The sequence below is a fragment of the Triturus cristatus genome, chromosome 3_1 (assembly GCF_964204655.1).
Source record: "Triturus cristatus chromosome 3_1, aTriCri1.1, whole genome shotgun sequence".
NCBI classification, from domain to species: Eukaryota; Metazoa; Chordata; class Amphibia; order Caudata; family Salamandridae; genus Triturus; species Triturus cristatus.
The window spans coordinates 296956252-296983956 of NC_140583.1; the positions used below are offsets into that span (position 1 = coordinate 296956252).

The 27705-nt window shown below is 47.4% G+C and overlaps 1 protein-coding gene across 4 annotated transcripts in view; it reads right to left on the reverse strand.

Moving 5' to 3' along the window:
- ARIH1 (ariadne RBR E3 ubiquitin protein ligase 1) overlaps positions 1–27705 on the reverse strand; it is a 557709-nt gene that overhangs the window by 302442 nt on the left and 227562 nt on the right. For all 4 annotated transcript variants that reach the window (XM_085643928.1, XM_085643926.1, XM_085643927.1 and 1 more), the window contains exon 4: positions 16180–16272. In XM_085643928.1, the coding sequence (XP_085500054.1) occupies positions 16180–16272 (93 nt within the window). The remainder of the gene's footprint in view (positions 1–16179; positions 16273–27705) is intronic.

Here is a 27705-nt window from a genome sequence, read left to right on the forward strand (position 1 = left end):
TTAAAACTGGCCCATAGTTGCCAACTTCGTTTTTTTTGTGCTCCTAATTATGGCTCAAAATTTTAACTCTCCCAATGTTTATTGTGTGAAGGGACTTTCCTGTCACAGAGGAAATGAGACTGAACAGAAATTACAAGGGGGAAAAATCTTAGCGGTCTTCGTCACCACCATGGCTATGTTTGGAACACTTTGTATGGTTGATGAGAACACAAAGTTCAGAGCGTCATGAACCCTATTGGGTTTCCAGGGAGACAAAGGGATACAAAATGGAGGAGAGCCTCATTTAATAGCTTGAAGAAATGTCTCCACAAAAGAAACTATGAAAAAAGGTTTCTGAAAGATTTTACAAGCAGTAAAGGCTGAAAGTCCTAGAAGGCTTTTATGGATGAACTTTGGCCGTTCACTAAAAATGAAGCTGAATGATTGAGTAGAACTATTGCATAGCTAAAAAAAGTTTTCATAAGATTCTCATAACATTCTAGGAAACAGTCATGGTCAAGAAACAGCCGCCTTCGAAGCGAGTGAACTAAACACTCCTTCACCAGGTTCAGGAAGGAACAGGAACCTGAATGTTTTGCAACCTGACAGCAGGAGCTGCTGTGTGCTGGCTAAGGGGACCAGCTAAAGTTAACTGCTGCATAGTCCGCTATCAGTCTGGCCCCTCATATGCCTACACAAGGCCAGGAGGACCAATGCAGATTCATCCCAGGTAGAGACACAGACATGAATATCAGGCGACTAACGCATATACTACATGAAACCAGTAGTGATACAACAGACACTACCTTGGTCTGGGTGGATCTGGCTAAATGGTTCAATACAGTGGATTGGGGATACCTCTTGGAGGTACTCAGGGTGGCGGGCGTTAATCCACGATTCAGAGCTTGGATCAAATTCCTAAAGACAAACCCCATCCGTGTGTCCGGATGTCCGGCAACCGCTTTGGGCCTTTGGACATTAAGCCACACCACCCGACAAGATTGCCCCCGGTCACCATTACTATTCGCCCTCGCAATTGAGCTGTTAGGTATCAGAGCCCGATGTCAGCTGAGACCATACAGTATATACTTCGGTAACGTCCATCATATCACTATGCAGACAATACCATATTTTATGCTTCATCGCACCGAGTTGCCATTCTAGAGATACTAAACCTCATGGAGGAATTCTGAGATGTATCGCGCCTGCCTATTAATCACACCAAGTCACTCATATTCCCTCTCGCCTCACATGTGGGGACCTCGCTTACCAGTCTCCCATCCCTGGGCATAAGCTGGGAATTATCTTCGTTCAAGTACTTGGGCATTCAGGTAGCGCAGGACGAAGAACATTTGCTTTCTGGAACACCCTCCCTCTGTCCCTGATGGGCCGGATAGCCATATCGAAAATGGATCTCCTGCCGAGATGTTTATACACGCTGCAAAACACTATATGCCCCATACCTGCCAGTTAAACTCTCTCATCTCACTCTAATCGGAGGGCAATCGTAGCAGAGTGGCGTTATCTACACTATATAGGTCATACGGGGTGAGGGGGCTGGAGGTCCCTCGTCTGGAACTCTATTACTGTGCGGCTCAACTCCAACATGCGGCCAGATGGGTAGATACGGCCTCCAATTGGGAAACCCGATTACTGGAGGGAGTGACGATGGCAGGTCATCTCCCTGAGCTACTAATGGAAGGTAACCATGCACTAGAGGACACCCCTTATGTAGTGAAACAGACTGCCTCTGACTGGGACTGATTCATAGTGGCGATCCATGGCAGCGCTCCGTTCCGTAGAGAACTCCTGGTATGGGTTCTTAAGCCAGTAAGACATGTGGCACTTAATATATCTTTTCGGGAGTGGAGGGAGAGCGGTTGCTTTCAATGGGGGTGGGGGGGGGCCTCTACCCAGATGAACATTTTTTCTTTTGAATCTGCGGTAACAGACTTGGGCCAGGGTCAATTATTGCAACACACAGGCCTGGCAGCGGTTGCCAGGCACACATGGCTAACTTATCCAGCAGCCCCACCACCCTCCCAAGATCGTCCACACATGTGGCACGAGCAGACACTTAATCGCCCTTTTATACAAGACTATTCGCTCAGACGCAAAAGGAGCCCCTAAACGGGCCCTGACAGCCTGGAATGTAGACTTAAAGCCCTGATAGCAGAAAATGACTAGAAGGAAACCTGCCAGTTAACACACAGTATCTAGTAATACCAGTTTTAGAATCGTACACTACAACTTTCTGCAGAGAACATATTTAACTCCAGCACACCTTCATAAGATAGATCCTGCCTGCCCAGACACACGCCTAAAGTGCAATGCCGGTGCGGCAGACTTAATACACCTGGCATGGAATTCCAGCGCAGTATACTCCTTTTGGCACTCAATAGTCTAGGACCTAAAACCAGGGACTCATTTGCATATTGAATTGACCCCTCCAATATTACCTACTAGGGCTGCTCAAACTACCCCGGAAACGAAAGATGACTTACAAATTTGGACAGTTGGCGATGGTCTTCGCCCAACTGAATATCCATTACATGACATACTATAGGCTGCCGACACTAGAAATGTGGCATAAAGATGTCGCTGATTGGGTTCTGGTGGAGGAAACATACGGTTATGCAGGAGGGATGATAAACTAGAAGCTATAAGCACCTAATGAACACTAACAGACAACCTCCTAACCCCTTCTCTCCGACTAAGTGTCGGACATGGAATCGGACCCAGGGGTGGGAGATAACACGCATAATAGCGCCGAGAGGGCACAAGGGGAGGGTGGGACAATTCTAATAACCTAGATTAGAGGGGCAGAATGACTGGAAAAGAGAACAATGCAAGGAGGGTCGGGGAAAAGGTGAATGTGCTGACTAATCGGATTCTAAAGCATTGTGTAATGTACTTCCTATTGTCACACTTTTATTCATCATTATATATGACATGTGTAACTTGCTTCAATACTATTGTTTATGAACAGTGAAAAGTAAAGATTAGAAAAAAAAGTTAATTGCTGCACAGGTGGTGTACCTTTGCACAAAGAGGCTACCTATAAAAGGTCAGCTGAGAGGTGCGGAATCGGGCGAAGTAGAAAGCAGTCCAATACAATCTGCATGCCAACACGTAAAAAACCGACAGGGTTGGCACTACTGGAAATCAGAACTGATCTTGAGGTTTTGCCTGTGAATCTATAAAGCACCTGTGATTGTGTGTCACTTTAAGAATCATTACTACACATCAGCTATAAATGGGCTTGGAGAACTGAAAGGAGTACAGGAAGAAATGGTTATTTATATTTTCAGTTCTACACTGCAGTGATCTTCATTGAAGATATAAACATGAGTAATTCCCCAATGCATAAGGAGCAAAACAAAACACAAACCATATATTCACAGTACAAATCAACCTCTCAAACCTTATAACTGGTCAATTATTTTCAGGTTTGTTTCTGGAATGAACAGACATTCAACATGAACCCTCTTACAAAAGTAAACTACTACATCTTAACTTACATTACATCCCAACTTGTGAATTATGGGGGAAAGAGGTCTGGTGAGCTTACCATTAGCAGATCTGAATAAAAAAAGGCAGCCTGTGACTTTTGTTGGAGTGCAAGGTTTACTGAAAAATGCTGGGTGAATTCTAGATTGATTTATGTAAAATTCTGAAAACCCCTTGGGTAAAAATCAATCAATCAGGGTTTTGTAAAGCGTGCTACTCACCTGTCAGGGTCTCAAGGCGCTTTGGGTGGGTGGGCGGTGGGGTGCGCAGCTCTGGCTCAGTCGAAGAGCCAGGTCTTTAGGTTCTTCCTGAAGGTGTGTAGGGTAGGGGAGTGTCTGATGTTGACAGGGAGCTCGTTCCAGGCCTTGGCTGCGACGTAGGTGAAGGCTCTTCTGCTTGCTCTGTTTCTGCGGATGCGTGGGGTTTCTGTCAGGGCAAGGTCGGCGGAGCAGAGGTTCCTTTTGGGTACGTGGAAGGAGACTTGAGGTATTTGTGTCTGGTGTTCTGGAGGGATTTGTAGGAGTGGGTGAGAAGTTTGAAGGTTACTCTCTTCTCAACGGGGAGCCAATGGAGGTCTTGTAGGTGTTGAGTGATATGTTTGTGCCGTGGGTTTCCGAGAACGAGTCTGACCACGGTGTTCTGGATGGTTTAGAGCTTGTGCAAGAAAGTTCTGTTGATTCCAGCATAGAGTGCATTGCCGTAGTCCTGTCTGCTTGTTATGAGCGTATAGGTGACTGTTTTTCTGCATTCGGGGGGGGGGGGGTCCATTTGAAAGTCTTGGAGGCAGTTGAAGCTGGTGGAGGCGACGGAGTTGATCTGGCGGGTCATGGTGAGGGAGGAGTTGAGGAGGATGCCGAGGTTCCGAGAGTGGTCTGATGGAGTGGGTGGGCTTCCAAGGGCGGTGGGCCACCAGATGTTGTCCATAGCGGTAGTGGAGGGTCGGAGGACGAGGACCTGTCTTTTCAGAGTTTAGCTTCAGGCAGATGTTCATCCAGGCTGTGACGTCCTTCATCCCTTCCTGGAAGCAGAGTCTGGTGTCTTTGGGGTTCTTCGTGAGGGAGAGGATGAGCTGGGTGTTGTCGGGGTAAGATACAATTCTGAGCCCATGTTGTCTGACGATGGCGGCGGGGGAGGCCATGTAGATGTTGGAGTGTAGGGCTGAGTGAGGATCCTTGGGGTACTCCGCAGTTGGTTTCTGTGGGTTCGGAGAGGAAGGGTGGGAGTCTGACCCTCTGGGTTCTGCCGGAGAGAAAGGATCGGATCTAGTTGAGGGCGGTTCCTCGTATCCTGGCGTCGGGGAGACTGGCTGCGCGAGTGCCATGTTAGACGGTGACCTGCGGTGAGGTCAGTGTGACCCTGGTCGAGTAGCATGCGGATGTCGTCGGTGGCAGCGAGGAGGGTGGTCTCAGTGCTGAGGTTGCTGCGGAATCCGGACTGGGAGGGGTCTAGTATGGCGTTCTCTTTGATGAAGGCGGTCAGCTGGGTGTTTACGAATCTGTGACTTTGGCAGCGAAGGGTTGGAGAGATGGGTCGGGAGTTTTTCAGGTCCGTCGGGTCAGCCGAGAGATTCTTGAGGAGGGGTTTGACCTCTGCCCGCTTCCAGTCGTCGGGGAAGATGCAGGGTTCGGAGGAGGTGTTGATGATCCGGCCTATTTCGGGTGCTATGGCAGCGGCTCTGTGGTATATGTGGAGGGCTGGGGTCCGTGGGGCCTCCAGAGTGGGTGTTCTTCATGGTCGTGTCTTCCGTGGTGGCAGGGTTCCAGGTGGTGATGGTCAGCTGGTTGTCAGGAGTGTGTTCGCTGAAGTTGTCGTAGAGGGCCTTCATTTTCAGGTGGAAGTAGGAACTGAGCTTGTCGCAGAGGTCCTGGGATTGTGTGACGTCCGTAGTTTCGCTGGGGGGTTTGGTGAGCTGCTGTAGGACGATGAAGAGTTCTTTAACGTTGCTGGAGTTGCTGTGGATTTTGTTCTCGATAAAGGTTCGTTTGGTGGTTCCTATGCGCCGGCAGTATTTGTTCAGGGCGTTCCTATAGTTGTTGAGGTCTTCAGTGGTTTTCCTGTTCCGCTAGTTTTTGTCCAGGCGTCGGCAGGAGCGCCTGGCTTCTTGGAGGTCGGTGGTGGACCAGGCAGCCCGCAGCAGGCGTTGTTTACAGGGGTGGCGGAGGGGTGCGTGTTTGTCTGCGCAGCTGGAGATCCAGCGGTGAAGTTCTTTGCCTACGGAGTTGGCATAGGTCGTGGAGGAGGGTGGAGTTGAGGTGTTCTTCTGTGATCTTGCTCCAGTTCCTTGTGATGGGCGTGGGGCGGGTTTGGGTGCGGTGGTGCTGTTGAAAGTAAAATGTACGCAGTGGTTGTCTGTCCAGAGGAGCTGAGTGCTGTGGCTGAAATGGATGTTTGTTCCTCCTGCGAAGATGGGATCGAGGGGTGTGTCCAGCTCTGTGGGTGGGAGTGGTGACTAGCTGCTTCAGTCTGAGGTTGGCGAGGTGGTCGTGAATGGCGGTGGAGTCGGGATCACTGCGGTAGTCGAGGTGGAATTTCAGGTCTCAGATGCGGATGGAGTCCATAGAGGTGATGGCATGGGGTGCGAGGGGGTGGCAATGGTAGTTGCGGAAAGGGTGCGAAATCCGGGGGGGTCTGTAGGAGAGTGTGCCGCGCAGTGTAGTCCTGGGGCTGATCTGGAAGGGGAGGTGTTCTGTGTTGGAGAGGGAGTTGCTCGTGCTGGAGAGTCGAAGGGAGCTTGTGTGCAATGGCAAGTCCTCCTCCTGGGCGGTGGAAGCGGTCGTTTCTCTGGATCTTGTATACATCGGAGGAGGAGGAGGAGGAAGAAAAATCAACATCGTCCAAAGGAACACTCAGTCTCGACCAACACAGACGACACCCTCAGCACTGTCAAACACCTGCACTTCCAGATCCACACCGACATCAACACCACCCTCAGAGGAACCCTAGTATACAGACCCCCCCCCAGATCCCGACCACAGTTCAGCGACTCCATCGCCGACTGCGTCAGCTCTCACGCCCTCGCCTCCTCGGGGACATGAACTTCCACCTCGAGAACAACAACAATGCCAACTCCCCCACCCTGATCAACAACCTCGGACTCAGACAACTCGTCACAACACCCACACGCTTGACCCCATCTTCTCCGCAAGCTCCCACTTCACCTTCAGCCACACCACCGAACTCCACTGGACCGACCATCGCTGCATCCACTTCACCTTCCGGAAACCCACCACGCACCACCGAACCCAACAGATGCCCCGCGCTGCTGGAGCAAAGTCACCGAAGACCAGCTAACCACCACCCTCGCCCAGAGCCAACCTGCCGACCCCACCGACCCAGACACTGCCGCCCGCAACCTCAGACAGTGGATAGATGACTGCGCCAATACCCTCGCCCCGCTCAAGAAACCCTCCAAAAGCCATGCCAGCAAGAAAGCCAGCTGGTTCACTGAAGACCTCCAGGCCTCCAAGCAAACCTGCCGAAAGCTACAGAAGAACTGGCTCCGTGAACGAACACCGAACAGCTACGCAGCCCACAAAAACCCCACCCGCAGAAACCATCACCTCATCAGTTCCACCAAAAGGGCCTCCTTCAAAGACCGCCTAGACAACAACGTACACAACAGCAAAGAGCTATTCAACATCGTGAAGGAACTCTCCAACCCCAGCTCCAACACCGACATCCCACCTTCGCAAGACCTGTGCGACTCGCTTGCCACCTTCTTCCATCGTAAGATCACAGACATCCACAACAGCTTCAACGCCACAACCGCCTCGACCACGATGGAGACACCCGCACCAACCGCCTGCTCTCCTGGACCAACATCAACGACGACGACACCATCAAGATGATGAACACCGTCCACTCCAGATCTCCGTCAGACCCTTGCCCACACCACATCTTCAACAAAGCCAGCATTGCCATCGCACACTATCTCCGGAAAACCATCAACATCTCCTTCGATAGCGCAACCTTACCGGAGAGCTGGAAGCACGCAGAGATCAACGCATTACTCAAGAAACCCAAGGCGGACCCCAAGGACCTCAAGAACTTCCGGCCCATCTCCCTACTCCCGTTCCCGGCAAAGGTCAACAGACAACTGACCCGCTACCTCGGGGAGATCATCCTGGACCCGTCCCAGTCCAGGTTCCGCAGCAACCAAAGCACCGAAACTGCCTTCATCGCCGCCACTGATGACATCAGAACACTGTCCTACAACGGAGAAACCGCGGCCCCTCATCCTCCTGGACCGGTCAGCCGCCTTCGACACGGTCTGCCACCGCACACTATGAACACGCCTCCACGACGCCGGGATCCAAGAGAAGGCCCTGGACTGGACCACCTACTTCCTCTCCGGCAGAACACAGAGCATCCACCTCCATCCCCTTCAGCTCCGAACCCACCGAGATCTGCGGCGTATCCCAGGGCTCATCCCTCAGCCCAACGCTATTCAACATCTACATGGCACCGCTCGCCCACGTCGCCCGACTACACGACCTCAACATCATCTCCTATGCCAATGACACCCAACTGAATCTCTTCCTCACCAAGGACCCCCACACCGCCAAAACCAACCTCCATGAAGGCCGTCGCCGAATGGATGAGGAACAGCCGACTGAAGCTAAACTCGGACAAGAATGAGGTCCTCATCCTCGGATCCACCCCTTCAGCATGGGACGACTCCTGGCGGCCGACCGCACTGGGAACAGCCCCAACACCCACCGACCAGGCACGCAACCTAGGGATCATCCTCAACACCACCCTCTCCATGACTAAGCAGGTCAACGCCGTCTCTTCCTCCTGCTTCAACACCCTCTGCATGCTCCGCAAGATCTGCAAGTGGATCCCCACCGATACGAGAAGAACGGTCACCCAGGACCTCTTCAGCAGCAGGTTGGACTACGGAAGAGCCTCAGCAAAACTCCTGAAAAGGCTTCAACACATCCAGAACGCATCCGCACCCCCTGATCCTCAACATCCCTTGCTGCAGCCACATCACACCCCACGAGAGACCTGCACTGGCTCCCAGTCAGCAAGAGGATAACCTTCAAGCTCCTCACCCACGCACACAAGGCACTCCACAACACCAGACCAGCGTACCTCAATGGACGACTCCGCTTCTACACCCCCACCCGCCAGCTACGCTCCGCCGCCCTCGCCACAATCCCCTGCATCCGAAGAGCAACCTCCGGCAGCAGATTGTTCTTCCACCTCGCCGCAAAGACCTGGAACACCCTCACCATCCACCTACGGCAGACCCAAGACCTGCTGACCTTCAGAAGACTTAAAGACCTGGCTATTCGAGCAGTAGCAGCATTTCCCACCCCCCAGCACCTTGAGACCAGCACGGGTATGTAGTGCGCTTTACAAATTCAATGATTGATTCATTGATATATCGGGGATGGCGGTGGCGATGTCGGGGACGGAGGTGGTGTTGGTCTGGGTTTCTGTGAAGAAAGCGACATCAGGCAAGTGTTTTGAGCATGTCCCCGATCTCAACGGCGTGTCTGTGGAGGGAGCGTACACTGAAGAGAATGCACGTCAGGGCTTCGGTGGTGTGGGTGTCTTGCGCGGGTACAGCTGTAGTGGGGGCACTGAGAAGGACTGGCGGCATTGTAGGCAGGAGAACTGACCGTGGGTGGTGTTTGGCGTCTATCTCTGGCAGTTGATGTTCCTTTCGGGTTTGAGTGCGATGAGGGCGGCGGAGTTATAGCAGTGGGGGGTCGTAGATCCAGGGTTCCTGGCGCAGACGGTCTTGCCTTAGGCGCGGCTTTGGTGCGCCAGCGGGCGCCATTAAATCGGGGAGGTGGTTGGGAAAGCACAGCTTGGAGGCGGGAGCAGCTGTGGGACCGCAGCGGGAAAAGGGCAGCGGAGTTCAGCAGAGGAAAAAACAGGCACGAGCGAGGCAACAATAAGGCAAACACAGGGGCACAGGCACAAATGAGTGGCACAATAATGGTTACAATACAGGGCTGCACAAAAGGGCTAATTCAACAATTAACTGGTTCGGAGCAGACTCGAACCCTGCTGATCAGGGCAGAGTCTGTGCGGTAGAGGCACTGCAGCAGCAGAGCTGCTGAAGTGAGAGCAGGTCCCTGACCAGAACGCAGGGTGATTTCTTGTAACCATCTTACTGGAGTGAAAACCTGAACGGTTCCACTTAAAACAGTGCTTCTATTTCACTAGCTTCATGCAAAAAAAGCTGCCAATCAGGTTAGCGGTTACAAAGAAGCCTTGAGGATGTGTTCAAAGAGAGGACCTATTCATTTCTGCACTACTAAACAGATACCACAGAGAAGCCAAAGGTGCTATCACTAGAGAGTAAGCTTTCTTCATGCCTTCAATGAAGTCTTTACCTGCAGGAATTTTGACAGTAGACTAACCTCTTTCAAAATGTCCATTTAGACATGAGGTAAAATGAAGTTCCCGCATGGTTTGATTTTAAAAGCCATGTTGCCAAACTAAATGACAGATTTGATGAAACAATTAACTATGCACCCTGTACAGCAGGCTTTGGTTAACACGGCAATCTCGTGTGCAGCAGCTCCAGAAACCACTGTTTTCTGGGCCTCTCAAGGGAGATCAGAATCAGTGTTGCCTACATAGGTCACAACTTCAGTATCGCTAAAGGAATTAAGATGAATGGGAGGTAAAGCTTAATGTTCTTGACCAGTTGATCAAAAAGCACTGTCAACTGAACCTCTTTCTTATTTATGGCACTACTTTTTCAGAGAGGGCTGAGGAAGTTGATCCAAGGGCACCGTAGTGTGTCTGGCCGCAGATACAACCAAAGAATCGGGAGGTGGTGTTCCTCTTAAGAAAAAAATCAGATTTAGGTCGCCTGCATTTTATTTATTTCAATAGTCTCAAAGATAATGGATGTTTCTTAAAAAGGAACAGGCACATTTGATGTTAAATTGGCAAGTTGCCCCACTGAATGCCTTGTGAAAGGAGACCCATCATCCGCAGGTCCAGCAATTAAGATGGCTGATGAAGATATTACCCCCTTCTCCGAAGCATTTAAGATCAAACTCTTCTAGACGTCTACTCCTTCTTAGGCTTGTCTTCAGATGTTCTGTCGCTTTCCTCCAAGCTTCTGTGAAGCTGAAGAAAATGGCATTGGAGGATTAGTGCTTACAGGTGATGTAGCAGATGGACTCTCAGGACCTCACGGTAGTTGTCAGTCATCCTCCACTGACAGCACCGGTAGGGACACCTCTCTAAAAGGCAGTGGATTAGAAGAATAGGGACATCAACATGAAATCACAGGAAAAACTAGCATCCAAAAGAAACCAAATAAAACCGGGGGACGGAACTCTACAAAAAATTCACATTTTCAGCCAAAAAACACACAGCCTTAGAAAAGGAAGTGTCTGCTGAGCTAGAATAACAAATAGTTTCACTGACCCTGCTATGCAGGACGGGAAGGCTGGAGTTCCTTACAGGTGCAGTGTCTAACTGGAATGCTCTTGTGCTTAGCCCATCAGAGGCAACACCTTTCCTTTATATAGGGTTTAAAAAAAGATCCAGTACAGTAGTGCTTTCTATCGACATTCCACTGTCAACTTGGATAATTGGACTACATATTTTTAAATTAAAAATATGTATATACATAGAAAATGCTGCCTCGTCCGTTTGTAAATACTTTTTAAAACTGTCCCAGGGATCCTGCACAGTCTGAGACATTCTATCGTTTATGGATTTCCAAAATTGGGAGCCACATACTTCTTGTACAACGTGATTTTAAGTGGCCATTTTGGGAATCATGTTTGTCTAAATCAAGTGCCAATGTATTGATTCCTTTACATGCTTTAAGCAGGACTTAAAGGAATTGAAGGATTAATATAAAAACTAGTGGAGCAACTATAACTTTAGTTGACAGTACAGTACTGAGCTTATTTGGGAGGTTGCTAATCCCCAGGATGACCACTACTCACTGGAAACATATTTCAACAAGTTAAATAAGTTCTGAGCTACATGGTATACTTCTACACTGAAATATTTGAAATGCTGTGGCGTTCACATCAATGTGTTGTCATAGTCTAACTCTGTTCTTCGGTAGCAGACAAAATTTGAGCAAATATTTGTTCTAGCCTTCCGTCTGAAATGCTCCATCTTCTCTAAAAGGTTGGAATGTAATTGAGATGCCTTAAATTACATATCATCCACAAATAAGGAAACAAAGTAAACATGGAGGAAAACTGATGAAGTCAAGACATTCCACACAAAATATTTGTTTTCTTGGACGTTTTTCAATTGTGGATCTATAAATGGCAAAGCACCCCTTGGCTTAGATATTCAGCCTTGAGAGAAAAACAGTAGTGAAGAGCCAGCTTATTTCTTAATAGATAATTTGACACTCCATAACATAATTCAGCTTGAAACAATCCTACCCTGTTATTGGTAGGACCAACACATTATCACATTCTTTATCAATGAATCAGTAAAATTTCGTCCTTCCCAACCCACAAGAACTAAAATAAGGAAGAGGAATCTAGAAAATATCGGTGATGACCTAGCCACAACCTCCAGCACCAACCCCGCCTTCCACCTGAAGGCTTAGCCGATGCTCAAGATCTTACTAACCACTACTACAACTGAAGAGAATCTCCACAAGACTCAAAACCGTGGTACGATGGAAGACTAAATGATGATAGACGATCCCTAAGATCCATCAAACGACGATGGAGATCATCACCTTCCACTAACGTTCTCAAACTGCTAAGGACTACGAGAAACTCCTACTACAGAAAGATGAGACGATCAAAAGCAGACTTCTTCAGTAATCAACTAGACCAAGCCAAGAACCGTCCCAAAAATACTATTTGAAATAATCAAAACACAATCTAAGGGTGCATCTCACCTCCCCCACGCTAACCCAGACTCAGTACCCAATTGCGAAGATTTTGCCTCCTTCACTATGAAAAGTGAAAACATTAGGACGGACCGACTCAATGTCCTAACAGCTCATAATGATACTCACATGGACATTTCTTCTCCCCCTCCTTGATTTCCACCTGTATGCTCACCCAAGTTCGACCTAAAAAAAACGCCTCTTGGTCCTCCTTCACCACTTACAGTGAATAAGCCATATTCAAAATGTTCATTGCTCTGAATCCCTCTAACCACTTCACAGACCATCATCCCGCAAACTACTTAAAAGACTTCATTCCACTGCTACTACCTCCAGGTATTCTCGCATCCTAAAGAAGCCAACGGTTGACCCCTCGGACTTCAATAATTACCGCCCAATATCCAACATCCTTATTTTGGCCAAACTCTTAGAAAAATGTATTCACATTCAGCTAGACAACCACATAGAACATTTCAACCTGCTCAACTAATACCAATCCGGCTTCCGCGCAGGGCACAGCACTGAATCAGCCATGCGACAGAGGACGCGCTAAAAATCCTCGGCCAAAACAAAGCTGGTCTGCTAATCCTGCTTGACCTTTTTTCGGCCTTTGACACCATCAAACACTACAACCTGCTAGACTTACTGAAACACAGAATGGGATTAACTGGATCAGTACTAAACTGGTTCATTACGTTCCTTCAAAATAGATCACAAAGATTCATGGTTAATCAATCCCTGCCCAACCCCGTCCCAGTCACATTAGGAGTCCCACAGGGATCATCCCTCTCTCCTACACTTTTCAATTGATTCATGGAACCGCTCACAAAAATCCTCAGCTCCAACGTACAGTAATACATGTACGCTGACGATACCTAGCTATACTTAAAAATCCCTCAACTTTACGCTTCAAAAAACGCAGACCTGGCTAGCCGAAAAACACTTGAAACTAAATATACTCAAGACCGAATTCCTCCTAATCGCTCCTCCCACACAAGTAACCATCATTCAAGATTGGCTGAAATATCTAACAGCACTCAAATGCCAACCTCTTATTATTTACTCAGGAAAACCGCTGGGACAGAAATCTAAATATGCAGAAACACATTAGTGCAGCAACAAAAGGGACTAATTTTCAGATGAACACTTTGATAAAACTAAAACCCTTCCTTCCTGCAAATGACTTCACACTGGCAGTTCAAGCACTAGTTATCCCAAGAGTGGAATATGGAAGTCTCTCTCTCTGCGGTCTTCCCAAAGCGTCGACGGCCCCGCTAAGAGCCTCAATCAACGCATCAGTCAGACTCATCACAGAATCTAAAAGAAACTCCCACGACCTCAGATTCCTTAACTGGCTACCTTTCGAAGCCAGAATTTAACAAAAAATTGCATGTATGATGCTTTAAAGACGTACATCACAACACCCTGAGTTACCCGACACAGAAATTGGTGCCTTTATGTGGCAACAAAACCTCCAGGAGCTCCAGAGTAACCTTTTACTGAAACCACAAAAATTCGCCAGGACGAAAACATACAACCGCTCCTTCTCTGAGATGGCGCCCAGGATTTGGAATGCACTGCCCTCAGAAACCATACTGAACCCCTCTACTGCATCTTTTAAAAAAGTGAAAACCCTTCTTATGTCTAAATTTACTTGATCCAGGTATATTACCTTTTATACAACTCTTTTTTTAAAATATATTTTTATTGGCATTTTGCAAATAAAACATGGCATTATTGATAAAGTTTGCATTTTTCCATACATGCGGTTTCTTTACAGTATTTTTCAAATGTGTTACAGTTAATATATTAAGTATGGTACTTAGTGTCCATCCCTGGAGGACAACACGGGATCCCAACTCTATACATCACATTTTGTACTGATTACATCATTCACTTGTCTCCAGCTGTGAGTCCGTTTGTGGGGGTTCACAGATATGCCCACGGTAAGCATTCCACCTGTCCCATATTAGAGTCCATTTTTTGGGGCATCCTCTATGGATGTAAACCGACTTTTCAACAACCATTATACTGTCCATGTCGCGACACCATTGAGAAAGGGCAGGGGCCTGTCTGGATCCCCAGCGTTGCGCTAGGTTTCGCATCGCCACCGTCATACCGAGTGTCACCCATTTCTGAGTCATGTGGTTGAGGTCTGTGGGTTTCCAAATGTTGAGAATGCATCTTTTTGGTTCTGGGAGAACCGTGACTTCTGTGACTTGTGAGATTATACACATAACCGCCCCCCAATATCTCACTATCTTTGGACATTGCCAGATTGTATGTAAGAATGTACCTGTTTCACCACATTGACTGAGGCAGAGTGGCGTGTCACATCTACCAATTTTATGTAGGAGCGTACGCGTGTAGTACGTACGATGTAAGATTTTCAGTTGTATTAATTTGAATTTGGAGGATATTTCCACCTCCTTGGGGGACCCGAGTGCCTCCCGCCAGTCCGTGTCCTCTAAATCGCCTAGTTCCGATTCCCACTTCGCCTTTAGGGCTGTGACGGTGTCTGGTTGGTTATTTATTATTTTTCGATGTGTGTGGGATATGGCCTTTTTTGCCAGAAGGTCCGTCAGGAGTCTATCCTCCAACTGTGACGCTTCCGCGAGATGCATGCCTGGCGTAATCTTTTCTGTGAGTGCATGTCTTATCTGCATATAACGGAACATTTCCGTTTGTGCTAGACTAAGTGTGTTGTAGTTGGTCAAATGAGATTAATCCGCATCTACCTTTTATACGATTCTTGATTTGTATAAAAAATATTTGTATTACTCTATGCTTGTTGTGGATATACGATGCTTATCTGGTACGAGACATTCTTATGACCCTAAGCTTGTTATGTTGCATTTATTTACCCTGTAAAGCGCTCTGGTACCCGCAGGGGTCTTGTTCACGCTATATAAAACCTTCAAAATAATTAAATAGTGCAGCTTGGGTAAATTTAGAATACTATGCATCCTTGACCATTATCATCAAGTTTAGCACAATCAGTTGTTTCTTGTAATTACATAAGGGAATGAGTATTGGGCAACAGGTCCAAATAAACAAAAAAATATATATTTCAAAAAAGTTTACATCAATAATTAAAAGTAAAAAAAATGTATCCATTTAGATTAATACGCTGTGCTGCTCAATTTGTCGGACTGCGACAGTTCCCATTTTAAAACAATAGGTTGAGTTCCTACTAAACCGCAAACACCATCTTCTGCCAACATTTTCTTCAAATATACTTTTCCCTATTAAGTAAAGCACTGACATTGAACACATGCAAATTAGAGCCCATTACCATACCACAAAAGCAAATACCATTATCTGAATTATTGTTGCTTACATTTTACAAGACCAATAATCGTTTAACCCACACTCATTTTCAAAAGAGCGCCCCAGCTAGACCTGGAACAAATATTATGTATGCTCTCATTACAGCATCCTTCTTATGTTGACTAAAAAGGACAGCAAGAATGCAGTCTATAAATTAAGCTAAATGTCAACTTGTAAGGTGTTTTCTTCAAAAACTTGATACTTGCATTGCCTGTGGCACTGTCTCCAAGGGAGTTTGGTTTGGCCCCATTTTGCTCTTCTACAGAAATTCTTAATTTACAGGGCAATTAACAACCAACAGCAAACTCTAGTTAACTAGGTTCATTCAGTCTTAAGTCTTCAGTAAAAAAAAAAAAAATGAAGGGTGATAAGTATACCATGACTGGCCAGTGAACTAAGTCATTGAATACGTTCTAGTGTGGTGTGGCTACTGTTTATTTACAGCATAAGCCTTTAGTTGAAAGAAAAACAACCTCGTCACCTAGAACACAAGTACTTCAATAGCATACCTGTCCCATGCCTTCCTCTATAATTTTGGTAGTTAAATATTCACTCCAGCACTGCATACAGAACTTGTGCCCACACTCTAGGCCTGTAAAGTACTGCAAGACAAAAATAAATATAGGCCAAGTTTTAGGTACTGTTGAACACTTCATAGAAACAATCATTAATCCAAACAATCTTACATCTCGTCTCCCATCAGCCAAATGCCTCCAACCCTTTTATTGCACAACATAGTGAGAAACTAAAAATATAGATTATAAGAATAACAATGGGGACAATGGAAAGCGCATGGAAAGTAACCCAAATTAAATTTCACTGATCATTCTTAAAAGGATCATAAACTAAAGAAAAATTGCACAGCTTCAAGCAGAAGAAGCAAAAAAAAAAAAATACTTACCTTTGGTAACTTTCTTTCTCGTTGATACTTTAACAAGATTCCACACCTTGTGAATATCCCCATGCCCCAGACTGGATCCGAAAAACTCTAAAAGCAAATGGGAGCGATCCTGTGACTGCTTGAACTCTATTCCACAATGCAAATAAGCACTACCCATGCCCACTGACAGTTTTTTTTCTGAAGCTTGTCCGTGCCCTAAGAAATGGAGCCCATCAGCAAATCGGAATTATCAAAGGGCAGATTCCTAAATTGGAACATTTTCAGATGGAAACAAACCATTCCACAGAATGGGGAGGGGAGGGGGTGGCAAGGAATCAGAGGTTTGAAAGGTTATTCATCAGAAAGAGCATTACCAAAGATAAGTACCTTGTTCTTCTGATGGACACTTCTACCTGCAGATTCCTCACCTTATGGGTAGATACAAAACCAGTTTCTCCCTAGTTAGTGGGTCTGTGGAACAGCTCAAACTAAAAGGTCCTGCAAGACCAAGCAGGGAAAATGCTCATCCTGGCGGACCGGAACAAGTTACTTACTTTTGGTAATGCTCTTTCTGGTATTGACTATCTAGCCGCAGATTCCACACCTTGTGGGTATTCTCCAGGCGTCAGACTGGATCTGAAAACCTTATTAATGGTACGTATGCAAGCTGCAAGATGGGACTATGCAGGTCCACATGAATGCCATTTGGTTCTGGAAGTAACGTGCAGGGCCTATATAGGCCCCACTCCTGCACGGTCAGCTGCTTTCTAGACTGAATGCACCCCCAGACGTGGAGCCCCAAAAGCAAACTGATAAACCAGTGTGCAGATTCCTAGATGTGGCATCTTATTAATGAGTAGAGTCCAATCACAGACTGGGAGGATGAGAGGGTCGGTGAGGAATCTGTGGCTAGTCTACCAGAAAGAGTGTTAGCGAAGTAAAAGTCACTCGTACTTTAAATAGAGACAGCTAACCGCAAACTCCTCACCTAGTGAATAGATACCAAAGCAGTACCTAAGGGTATATGGGCTGTGAATGGACTTAAACCAGAAACTCCTGGGGGACCGAGCAGGTAATGAGACCTTCTTTGCAGATTTGGCTGTCCAGGCAATAGTGATTCATGAATGTATGGAAAGATGCAGATGTAGCCGCCTGGCAGATGTCTAGGACAGAGACCCTGCATGCAAACTCTAGCAGCAGCTTTGGCCCTGGTGGAATGGGCACGCAGCCAGACCGGAGGCTGCTTTTTTGCCAATGCATAGCATTCCTAAGACAGGGCACAATTGAGCGCGAGATGGGACACTTCTGCACCGCCTTGCTTTTTGCTCCGGCGAACCCTACTGATAGCTGATCGTCCACCTTATAAAGCTTAGCGCTCTCTTAGAGTCCAAGCAATGAAGTCTCTCCTCCTCTTTACAAGGGAGAGGCAGAGTATGAAACTTTGGCAGGCTATTGGTTTAACCTCTGTGTAACTGCGTCCCAACCTTCGGTAGCAAGGATGTCGGAGTTTGCAGAACCAGCATGTTGGGGAGAACTGTGGGTTATGGTGGATGAACAGAGCCTGAAGCACACTCGGATACCAAGCGGAGGTGATGGCAATTAGGAGCACAGTTTCAATGGTGAGTAGCCAAAGAGGACAGCTGTGGAGCGGCCCGAATGGAGTACATACTAAAAAAGTAAGGAAGAGAATGAGGTCCAACTGGAGCATCACAAAAGGAGAAGGAGAAAATAGATGCTGTAGCCCTTTCAAAAAAACTCATCACAACCAGTGATTTAAAAAATGAAGGCTGATCAGAATTGTAGGAAGACTAAAGGATACTCTTTAAGACCTTGCCAGGCGAGAGACAGAACAAATAGGACATCAGACAATTGGGCTTGGGGAGGGTCAATTTGGCATGTGTCGCACCAAACCACAAACTAGCCGCAACGACCGGCGTATACAGTGTCAAGGGACGCCCTACTGCCAAGATGACCAACGACCTTCAGGAGGAGAGGGTAGTTCGAAGGCAATGAGCTGGCGTCACTCAACTCCATGCATGAAGGACGAGATTGTGAAGGCTGTGGTTGAGAACTCGACCTTTCTTCTGCTACGACAAGTCCTCCCTGATAGGAGGGCAGATGCTGAAGACCAAGAATTCTTTATACCATACTCTCCATGCCCAATCATGAGCCAAGAGGGTGACTTGGGCTTGGTTGGTCCTGATTTTCTTGAGAACTCCGGGCAGGACTGTTATCACAGAAAGGCATTCAGGAGTCCAGAGTTCCATTTGAGGTGGAACGAGTCTGAGTGAGACACCTTAAAAACTCCTAATTACAGAAGTGCTGACATTGCACATTTTTAGTAGTGGTTAACAGATCAAGCCAAGGTTCTCCAAATTCGCAATAGAGACCTTCTGCCACCTCTGGGCATAATTGCCACTTGTGATCCACTAAATGCCGATGACTGAGTTTGTCCGTTCAAGGGCAGCATCAGCCTTGTCCCCAAACAAACAAGTCCCACGGAATGGCATGTCCATCAGGGAAGAGTGGACTTCGCCCAAGAACCCAGATAATCACAGCCATGCCCGGTGATGAGTAGCAACACTGGTGCCTATAGCCAGCCCAATGGAGTCTGTGGTGTCCAAGCTACAACGAATTGTGAACTTGGCTGACTCACGACCACCCTCAATCACCTGCGGAAGACCACAGCGAAGGTCTTCTAGAATACCTGGGAGGACTTGTGCCACAGTCTCAAAGAGAATGGGTACAGCAGCCAAACAAATGGGAGGCGTTGATCGATTGCAGGGCCAAACTGGCAGAGGAGAAAAGCAGTTACAGAAAGTCTAAACTTTCTTTGATTCCCTGGTCGAGGGAATGGCAGGGAAATTGTTGGGGTTGGTCTGGTAAGTAAAAGACTGCACCACTAGAATCTCTAGAAAGGTGTGCTGTGAAAAAAAAACCAGGTTTCCTGGGACAGGCCAGTGACACCTGACAATCTGCTGTTTAACTTAAGAGCCAGAACAATGCTTAGCCTTAGGTCAAGAACTTCAGCCTCCCAATGCATAGACATTGACGTAGGAGGCAGATCCTTCTGTTGCCGCTCGAGGACGAGAGAAAAAGGCTGTCTCATGGCAAGTATATAGCCCGCTAGACTCTCACAAGTCCTCACACCAATTATCAGAATAGGGATGACCCAACTCATCACTCTGGTGTAATTAATATCAGACTCTGTCCCAAAAAGAGTGTAAAGAATGTTGCCCGTCTTATGGTAAAGCGAATGCAGAAACTTGTGGCGGATTCAGTTGAGACATCAGTTGATATCGGACCGGCCTGGAGCCAACAATGGAGAGGACAATAGAGGCCACCCCTTTGGGCAGCAGGATCGGCATTGCAGTTGCCTTACTTGGACAGGCGTGTCCGTGGACGCCTGGGGCAGTGTCAAGACTGCAGCAGCAGAGTGCAGAAGTGGCTCAGAGGGACCAGCTGGCACAGAAGGAGAATCAGCCAGCAGTAATCCAGGAGGAAGACCTCTCAGCTCTTAGGGGCCATAAGGCACACCATATGAAATTAGTAGAGAACAAAAGAGCCTGAGCATAGCTGTACCGAACTCTGATCTGGTGTGGCATGCGTGAAGGCCCCAGAAACTCAAGTTAATGGAGGACTTGGAGCATGACGTAGAGCGGCCTAACAGGAGCAGGATCGAGTCTTAGACTTCGATCTGGATTTGGAGCGGTCTCAGCAATCTTTTTCTTGTGCTTCGTGACAGTTTCATCTTGGGTTCCCTGTTGGCCTTCAGGTACATCAATGCAAAATCTCCACAAACTCACAGACATCTGTTCACGAAGGGAAAAAACATAATTTACATCTGGGGGCATAGAAAGAAAGTAACTGGCGTCAACACACAGGAGTGAAACCTAGATCAATCTGTGTTCAAGCAGCCACCACCAGTGCTGATCTTTTGCAGTCCCCACATCTTGATGGAACATGACAGGGGCAAGCAGGAGGCTAGCAGGCCAAGAAGCCTTGCAGCCATCCTTATGGAGACCCAGGACAGAGGTTGAAACATCAAGATCATGGCCCAAATGTCCTGGAGTACCTGTTATGGAGTAAGGACCGAAAGTGCATCGCATCAAGAATGCCCTTGATGATGGGGGGGGGGGGGGGGGGGGTGGGGGGGGGGCTCTGCAAAGGAGTTCGGGGTGCAGTCTGCAAGTTAAGTGAGAACCTCAATGCTGTCAAGAAAGTTTGTCTGGGGGTGGTCCACGATTAACTGTGGCAAGCCACCCTCAACAGCCACTCTATATTGGGGACGACTGATGTTTCCAAAGCATGAAAATGGACAGAGACCACATCCATCATGTTTAGGAACACCCAAGAGGTACTGGTGAGCCAAAAAAAGAGCACAGCTAACTGAGTGCTTGTGGCCCACTATGAATCACAGGTTGCGTCTTTAGGGCTGCAGGACTGTGGTGTGAAAATAGGCATCCTCCAGGTTGAATGCCATGAAACAGTCTCCGTGATTAATGACAAAATGAACCTGGGCCTATGTGAGCATCTTTAATTTGCCAGTGTGCATGAAGGAGTTGAGAAGGCGAAGATCCAAAATAGGACAGAAGCCTCTATCCTTCCGCTCAAGGAAGTAACAGGAACAACATCCAGTCCCTTACTTCAGGCCAATTCCCTTCTCTTTTGGACAAAAAAGTCTGTAGTACCCAACAGAAAATGGACAAATGGTTCTCCAAAAGCATGCCCTGGCTTAGGTGGCAGGTTGTAAAGGAGTGGCAGGATTTAGCCCCATAGGAAAATTTGGAGGACCCACTTGCGGAATGTAATTATTTACATCACTGCATGAAGTGGCTGTCCTTGCTTCCTGCTGGATGGCGGTGCGCACTTAAAAGGCTTTCAGTTAGTTGCCACAGTGTTGGGGGATAGGGAATTATTACTGCACCTGGTGGTCTGTGGAGCCCACGTTCCAAAAAAGCCTGGAAGGATGATGTGCAGGTGGAGAGGCCCAACACTGTTGATACCCCAAGCCCCTTGAATTTTTCCTGAAAGGGCAATACGGTTTTCATAAGTGCGCATCAGTAGAGCTCCCAGTGGGTTCCATCCTCTAATAAGACAAGGAGGTGGGAAATAGAGAAACTGTACCAAGGTCCTCTAGCAGAGCTCTGAGTCAACATCTGTTTATGGCTAAAACTTAGTTCCTGTCTCTGTGGTCCGTTAGTCTTCCCTTCAACCTTCCTACCGACTCACACAAGCCTCCTGTTCCAAATCACCCCCATCCTACTCCTCTTTAACACCAAGCTCGGTCCACCGAGCAGGGGAAATTAGGGCTAATTTGCTAAGATTGCCAGTCTTCAGTCGTTGCTTGTAATGATACAGTCCACATAATTCCATGGACCCAAAAAAAAGTTGGTGTCTTAGAACAGTTACTTATGAAATGTACCGCAGACACCAAAACTCAATATTTAGGCACCTAAAGATACCCTCCGTCTCTGAGCCTTAACCCACACGTTCAGAGAACAAACAACCTTCTAGAAATTGGATCAGTCGGACACGCTCATATCAACATGAATAATACACTTTTTGATGTATAGCTACAACTGAAATCATACTGTGAGAACTTGATCTTTTAATACAAATCAACTGTCCAAGTTTTACACTACTGATGCATAACCACAATTGCCCACAAAACTAAAGTACAGAAACCATGTTTCTGCAAAACAGAGAAATCGCTTTTTACTTACAATAAAATGGAATGAAAACCCGCCTATAAACACCAAATGCAAACCACTTGAACTTGAAAGCGTAACCATTTCCGTGTAAAGAAGCATTCTGCTTCTTTTAATAAGGATGATCAGTTGAGATGATGCACAATGATCAGAACCATTGAGCTACGTAACTCCTCAAAAACTGGCATCTTTTGCACTGGCAAATGCAATTTACTGAAGGTCCAGCTACTGAAACACTCACCTTAATAAATTACAGTCTCAGTGACTGGAATTTATAGAAATTATACAGGTCTTTAAATTTTACAGCCAACTGTCAGTGGTGGTGTGGAACTTACCCCTCTGTGTGTCCCTTTTTGATATGATGTGAAGGAATCAAATCATTCCATGGATGAAAGCATGGGAATATGCCATTAGTGTGTAACCTTACCAATCAGTATGTTCCCTGACGCAGCACTGGGCTGTATTGCTTTGCTAATAACAAGGTTTATTTCTGCATGTCTGACTGAATTGTCCTAATAGGTTTCTGAAAAGATAGTACTGCTGGAAAACAAGTAGTACTATAACTACAAGCTGACCCTAAGTCAGTTTGTTGTGCAAACCCAGTTCTTCATTATGCAGCGATACACCACATGAATACTCTGGACCCCACACTTGGAAAAACTAACAGTTGCACAAGGCTTTAAAAAAAAAAAAAAAAACAGACTAAGTTGATGTTTAATTTGTCATGTTATCAGGCCAACTAACCATACCATGTACAGGTGAGGAGAATGTGAATTCCTTTTTTTCTCGAGTTCAGTGCTCTCCACGCAGCTATACAATCCAATCTGTCCATTACTTCAGACCACCCTCGCACCATTCCAGGCTACATCTGGGATCATAGAGGTCTTCTTCCTAAATCACTATCTAACAGAGTTAAAGTTACCTGTTCATGAGAGGGAAGCCCCAACATGGGGACAAAGTATCTCAAGCAACCTGCAGAAAAATATGTTATCATCCATACAGGGTGCGTACCCGTTCAATAAGGAACATGCTACTTACCAGTATGCATCTGTTCTTGGCATGTAGAGTTACATATCTACATACTTTTGCATAGATCGCCATCTGGTGTTGGGCCCGGATGTTTGCAGTTTGTTTTTCCTCTTGGAAAGTCTTTGGAAGTCACAGGGTCGGTGACTCCTCCTTTGGATCGTATTGCGCATGGGCTTCGGCTCCATCCTCAGATTGTTTTTCGCCAGCAGGGAAAGATGGAGCGTAGTAACAGTGAAGAAACCCATGCCTGTTGTATCTAAATAAGATAGACTGGAACAGATACAGGTAGCCGGGTGGGCGTGTGTAGATCTGCAGCTCTACATGCCAAGAACAGATGCATACTGGTAAGTATAATATTCCGTTCGAGGCATATGAGCTGCAGATTACACACCATAGACTATATAGCAGTTCCCAACCTTAGCGGCGACCACCGGTATCTGCTGCAGTGGTTTGAAATAATGTTTTTAGTAGAGCCTGGCCCACACTAGCTTGTTGCTTGGTTTGCACATCTACACAATAGTGTTTAGTGAAAGTGTGCGGTGTTGACCATGTAGCTGCTTTGCAGATATCATCTAATGGGATGTTCCCTAGAAAAGCCATGGAAGCCCCTATCTTTCGTGTAGAATGGGCTTTAGGGGAACGGATAGCGTTCGTTTTGCCTTGTGGTAGAAAATCTGGATGCATTTTACAATCCACCTAGCTATCCCTGATTTTGAGATGGGGTTGCCCTTGTGTGGTGGAGAGAAAGAGACAAACAGTTGTTTGGTCTTTCTGAAAGGTTGTGTTCTTTGCATATAGTAAAGTAAGGCTCGTTTAACATCTAGCGTGTGTAGAGCCCTTTCTGCAACAGTCTGAGGTTGCGAGAAAAATACTGGTAATTCTACAGATTGGTTTAGGTGAAAAGGGGAAATGACTTTAGGTAGGAATTTTGGGTTGGTACGGAGAACAACCTTGTTCTGGTTCATTTGAAGAAAAGGTTCTTGTATGGTAAGTGCTTGTATCTCACTGACCCTTCTAAGGGAAGTGATGGCTACAAGGAAAGCTGTTTTCCATGTGAGGAATTGCAGTTTGCATTTATGCAAAGTTTCGAAGGGAGGCCCCATCAGCCTTGTGAGAAGGATATTTAAGTTCCACACAAGTGAGGGTGGTACTCTGGGGGGGAATTATTCTTTTGAGGCCTTCCATGAAGGCTTTAATGGCAGGTACTCTGAAAAGTGATAGGTGCTGCCTGTTTTGTAGGTAAGCTGCAATTGCTGCGAGGTGTAGGCGAATGGAGGCATAGGCTAGATTACACCTTTGTAGGTGGAGTACGTAGCATATGATGTGTTGTATAGACAAGTCTAGAGGATTGATTGTGTTGTTATGGCAATAAACAACAAATCTTTTCCACTTGGCAGCGTAGCAGGCTCTAGTGGTAGGGCGTCTAGCTTCTCTGATGACGTTCATACAATCAGGGGGAAGGTTTAGGTATCCGAATTCTAGGATTTTAGGAGCCAGATCGCAAGGTTGAACTGGTAGTGTTGTCCGTCCACTACAAATCTGAGGTACTTTCTGTGAGCATGGTGTACTGGAATGTGGAAGTATGCGTCTTTCAAGTCCAGTGTGGTGAGAAAGTCGTTCTGGGAAGGGAGCGGAAGCACCTGCTGAAGCGTTGCCATGTGAAAATGGTCAGAGTGTATGTATGTGTTTAGGGGCCGGAGATCTAGAATAGGTCGTAGAATCTCGTCCCTTTTTGGTATTAGAAAATATAGGGAGTAGACCCCTAACTTTGGCTGATTGACGGGAACGTGTTCTATTGCCTGTTTTTGCAGGAGGGAGATTACCTCCTGCTTTAGTAATGTGGAATGTTCTTGCGACATTGGGCGTTGCCTTGGTGGAATGTTTGGGGGGGTAGATGTTAATTCCAGGCAGTATCCTGACCGAATAATTTGGGTCACCCATTTGTCTGAGGTGATGATCTCCCAGACATGAAGGAAATTTTGAAGTCTGCCCCCGACCGGAGTGGGATGGTCTGGAGGGAGCGGGGGGGGGGGGGGTACAGTCATTGGGTAGGCGGTGTGGCAGAGCGGGCGGTATTTGTTTTGCCTCTGCCTTTATTATTGTTGCCCCTATAGCCGCCTCTTTGATAACCCCTTGTGAAGGTGGACTGAGTGGGGGACTTGTAGGAAGTGGACGCGTTCTCTGAGGAGTAGCCTCTAGATGTACTCCGAAAGGAAGAGCGGCGAAAAGAGCACCTAGGAGGGTGTGACTGTAGGGCTCCCATGGACTTCGCCGTATCGGTGTCCTTCATTTTTTCGAGGGCCTCATCTACCTTTGGGCCGAATAGGTGTTCCTGGTCAAAGGGATGATTAAGGATGGAGGCTTGTACCTCTGGTTTAAATCCTGATATTCTTAGCCAAGCATGGCGACGGAGGAGGACGCTAGTATTAATTGCCCTGGACGCTGTGTCTGCTGCATCTAAGGCACAGCGTATAGAGGTGTTAGTGATGGTCTTACCCTCTTGAATTAATTCATTGGCCCTAGTTTTATATTTTTCAGGGAGGTGGTGCATTATGTTCTCCAATTCATCATAATGTGCCCTATCATATCTGGCCAATAGCGCTTGGGTGTTGGAGATACGCCATATATTGGCTGCCTGTGACACAGTGCTCTTTCCTGATGCGTCCAGTAGCTTTGACTCTTTGTCAGGTGGTGGTGCTTCGCCTGACGCCTGGGAATTTGTTCTTTTTCGTGCAGTGGAAACCACTAGGGAATCTAGGGGCGCTAGCCCTTTGATATAGGCGGGATCTGTGGGGGCAGCTTTGTATTTTTTTTCTATGCGTGGGTTAATGACCCTGGCCCTAACCGGATCTTTAAAAACCTCTGGCGAATGCTTAACCACCCCCTTAAGCATAGGTAGTATTGAGGTAGACCTATGTGTGGTATCACATGTGCCGAGGAGGAAATCCTCCTTCACTGGGTCAGTGTGCAACTCTACCCAGTGATAGTGTGCCGCCCTTTGAAGTAGATGGTGGAACCCAAATGAGTCTTCCGGTGGAGATGGCCTGGAAGGGTAAAGGTCACCTTGTGGGACGTCGGGGATATCTGGGTTATTGTAGTCGTCCCATGGGTCTGGGGATCCTGTAGGGGTGGGGCCTTGGGGCACATCCCCTATATCGTGATATGGGTCCCCCTGATCATCATCGTCTGGAGATGGGGCCGGAGAGTGATGAGGTGGGGGTGGAGAGGGCGGAGGGGGGTGAGGTGGAGAGGGTGGAGGAGGTGGAGGAGGTGGGGAAGGTATTCTGAAAGGAGTGGTAGCAGAGTCCTTCCTCTTTGGAGGTGGAGCTGGTTTGTCCAAATGTCTCTTTTTGGAAGAGAGTGCCAAATGTCCAGTTTTTGGATCCTTGGTGAGAGTCTTTTGCAAGGGATCCGGTGTAAATAGTTTCTGTGAAAGTGTCTGGTCCGTCGGCGTCGAAGACGTCGGGCCGATTTCTTTTTAGGCTTTTCCGTGCTAGTGTGCTTAGCACCGGAATTGGGAACCTCCGATTTCTTGGTCGGCGCCCGAGATGGACTTCGGCTTGGAAGTGTCGGTGCCGAGGGCCTTATGGGGTTTGGTCGGTACCGAAGATGGCGTCGGTACGGAAGAGCTGGGTTTCGACCCCGAAGGCTTCGGTGCGGAGCTCGGTGTCGAGGTAGAGGTCGGTTTCTTTTTCAGTGCCAAAGTGTGTTTCTCGGCACCGCTGGTAGGCTGGCTCGAGCCAGAGCTGCCGGAAGGTTTACTTGGCTTCTTCACCAGGCCTGAAGGTGGGGTGTGTGAAGCAGTATCTCTGGTCTTGCTTAGGCCCGGAGGCGAAGGCGTGACCGAAGCCTTTTTGGGTGTTGGCACGGGCGTGGCGGGAGGGGAGGGGGGGGTAGGGGTATAGTACACACGACCCTCTGCGCCGGAGTGATGTCTTCCACATCGGATTCGTCGGCCTCGGAAGCACTGACTAGGTAGTCTTCGGTGCGCTGCTGCCCCGGATCTTCGATGTCGTCTCCGAAGATATCGACTGGAACGGAGGTCGAGGAGTGTGCCATTTTCCTTCTGGCTCTTGGGTCTCGAATAGTCTTTTTCGATCGGAAAGACTTACAGGCCGGACAGTCTCGAGCCTCGTGTTCAGGGGAGAGGCAGAGGTTGCATACCTCATGAAGATCGGTGTGGGGGAATTTGGACCCACATCGAGGGCACTTCTTGAATGGAGTTCTTTCCATCAGCCGGGACCGGAGCTTGGGTAGGCCCGAAGGCCGCCGTCGACGACTGGAACCAAAGATTTGTCGATGAGAGGGTGCGTTGATTGAGGAGATCGCGATCGAAACAATACCGCGATTTGAGGTGAGGATTCCGCTTCGATAGTCGAAAAAAAACAATCTGAGGATGGAGCCGAAGCCCATGC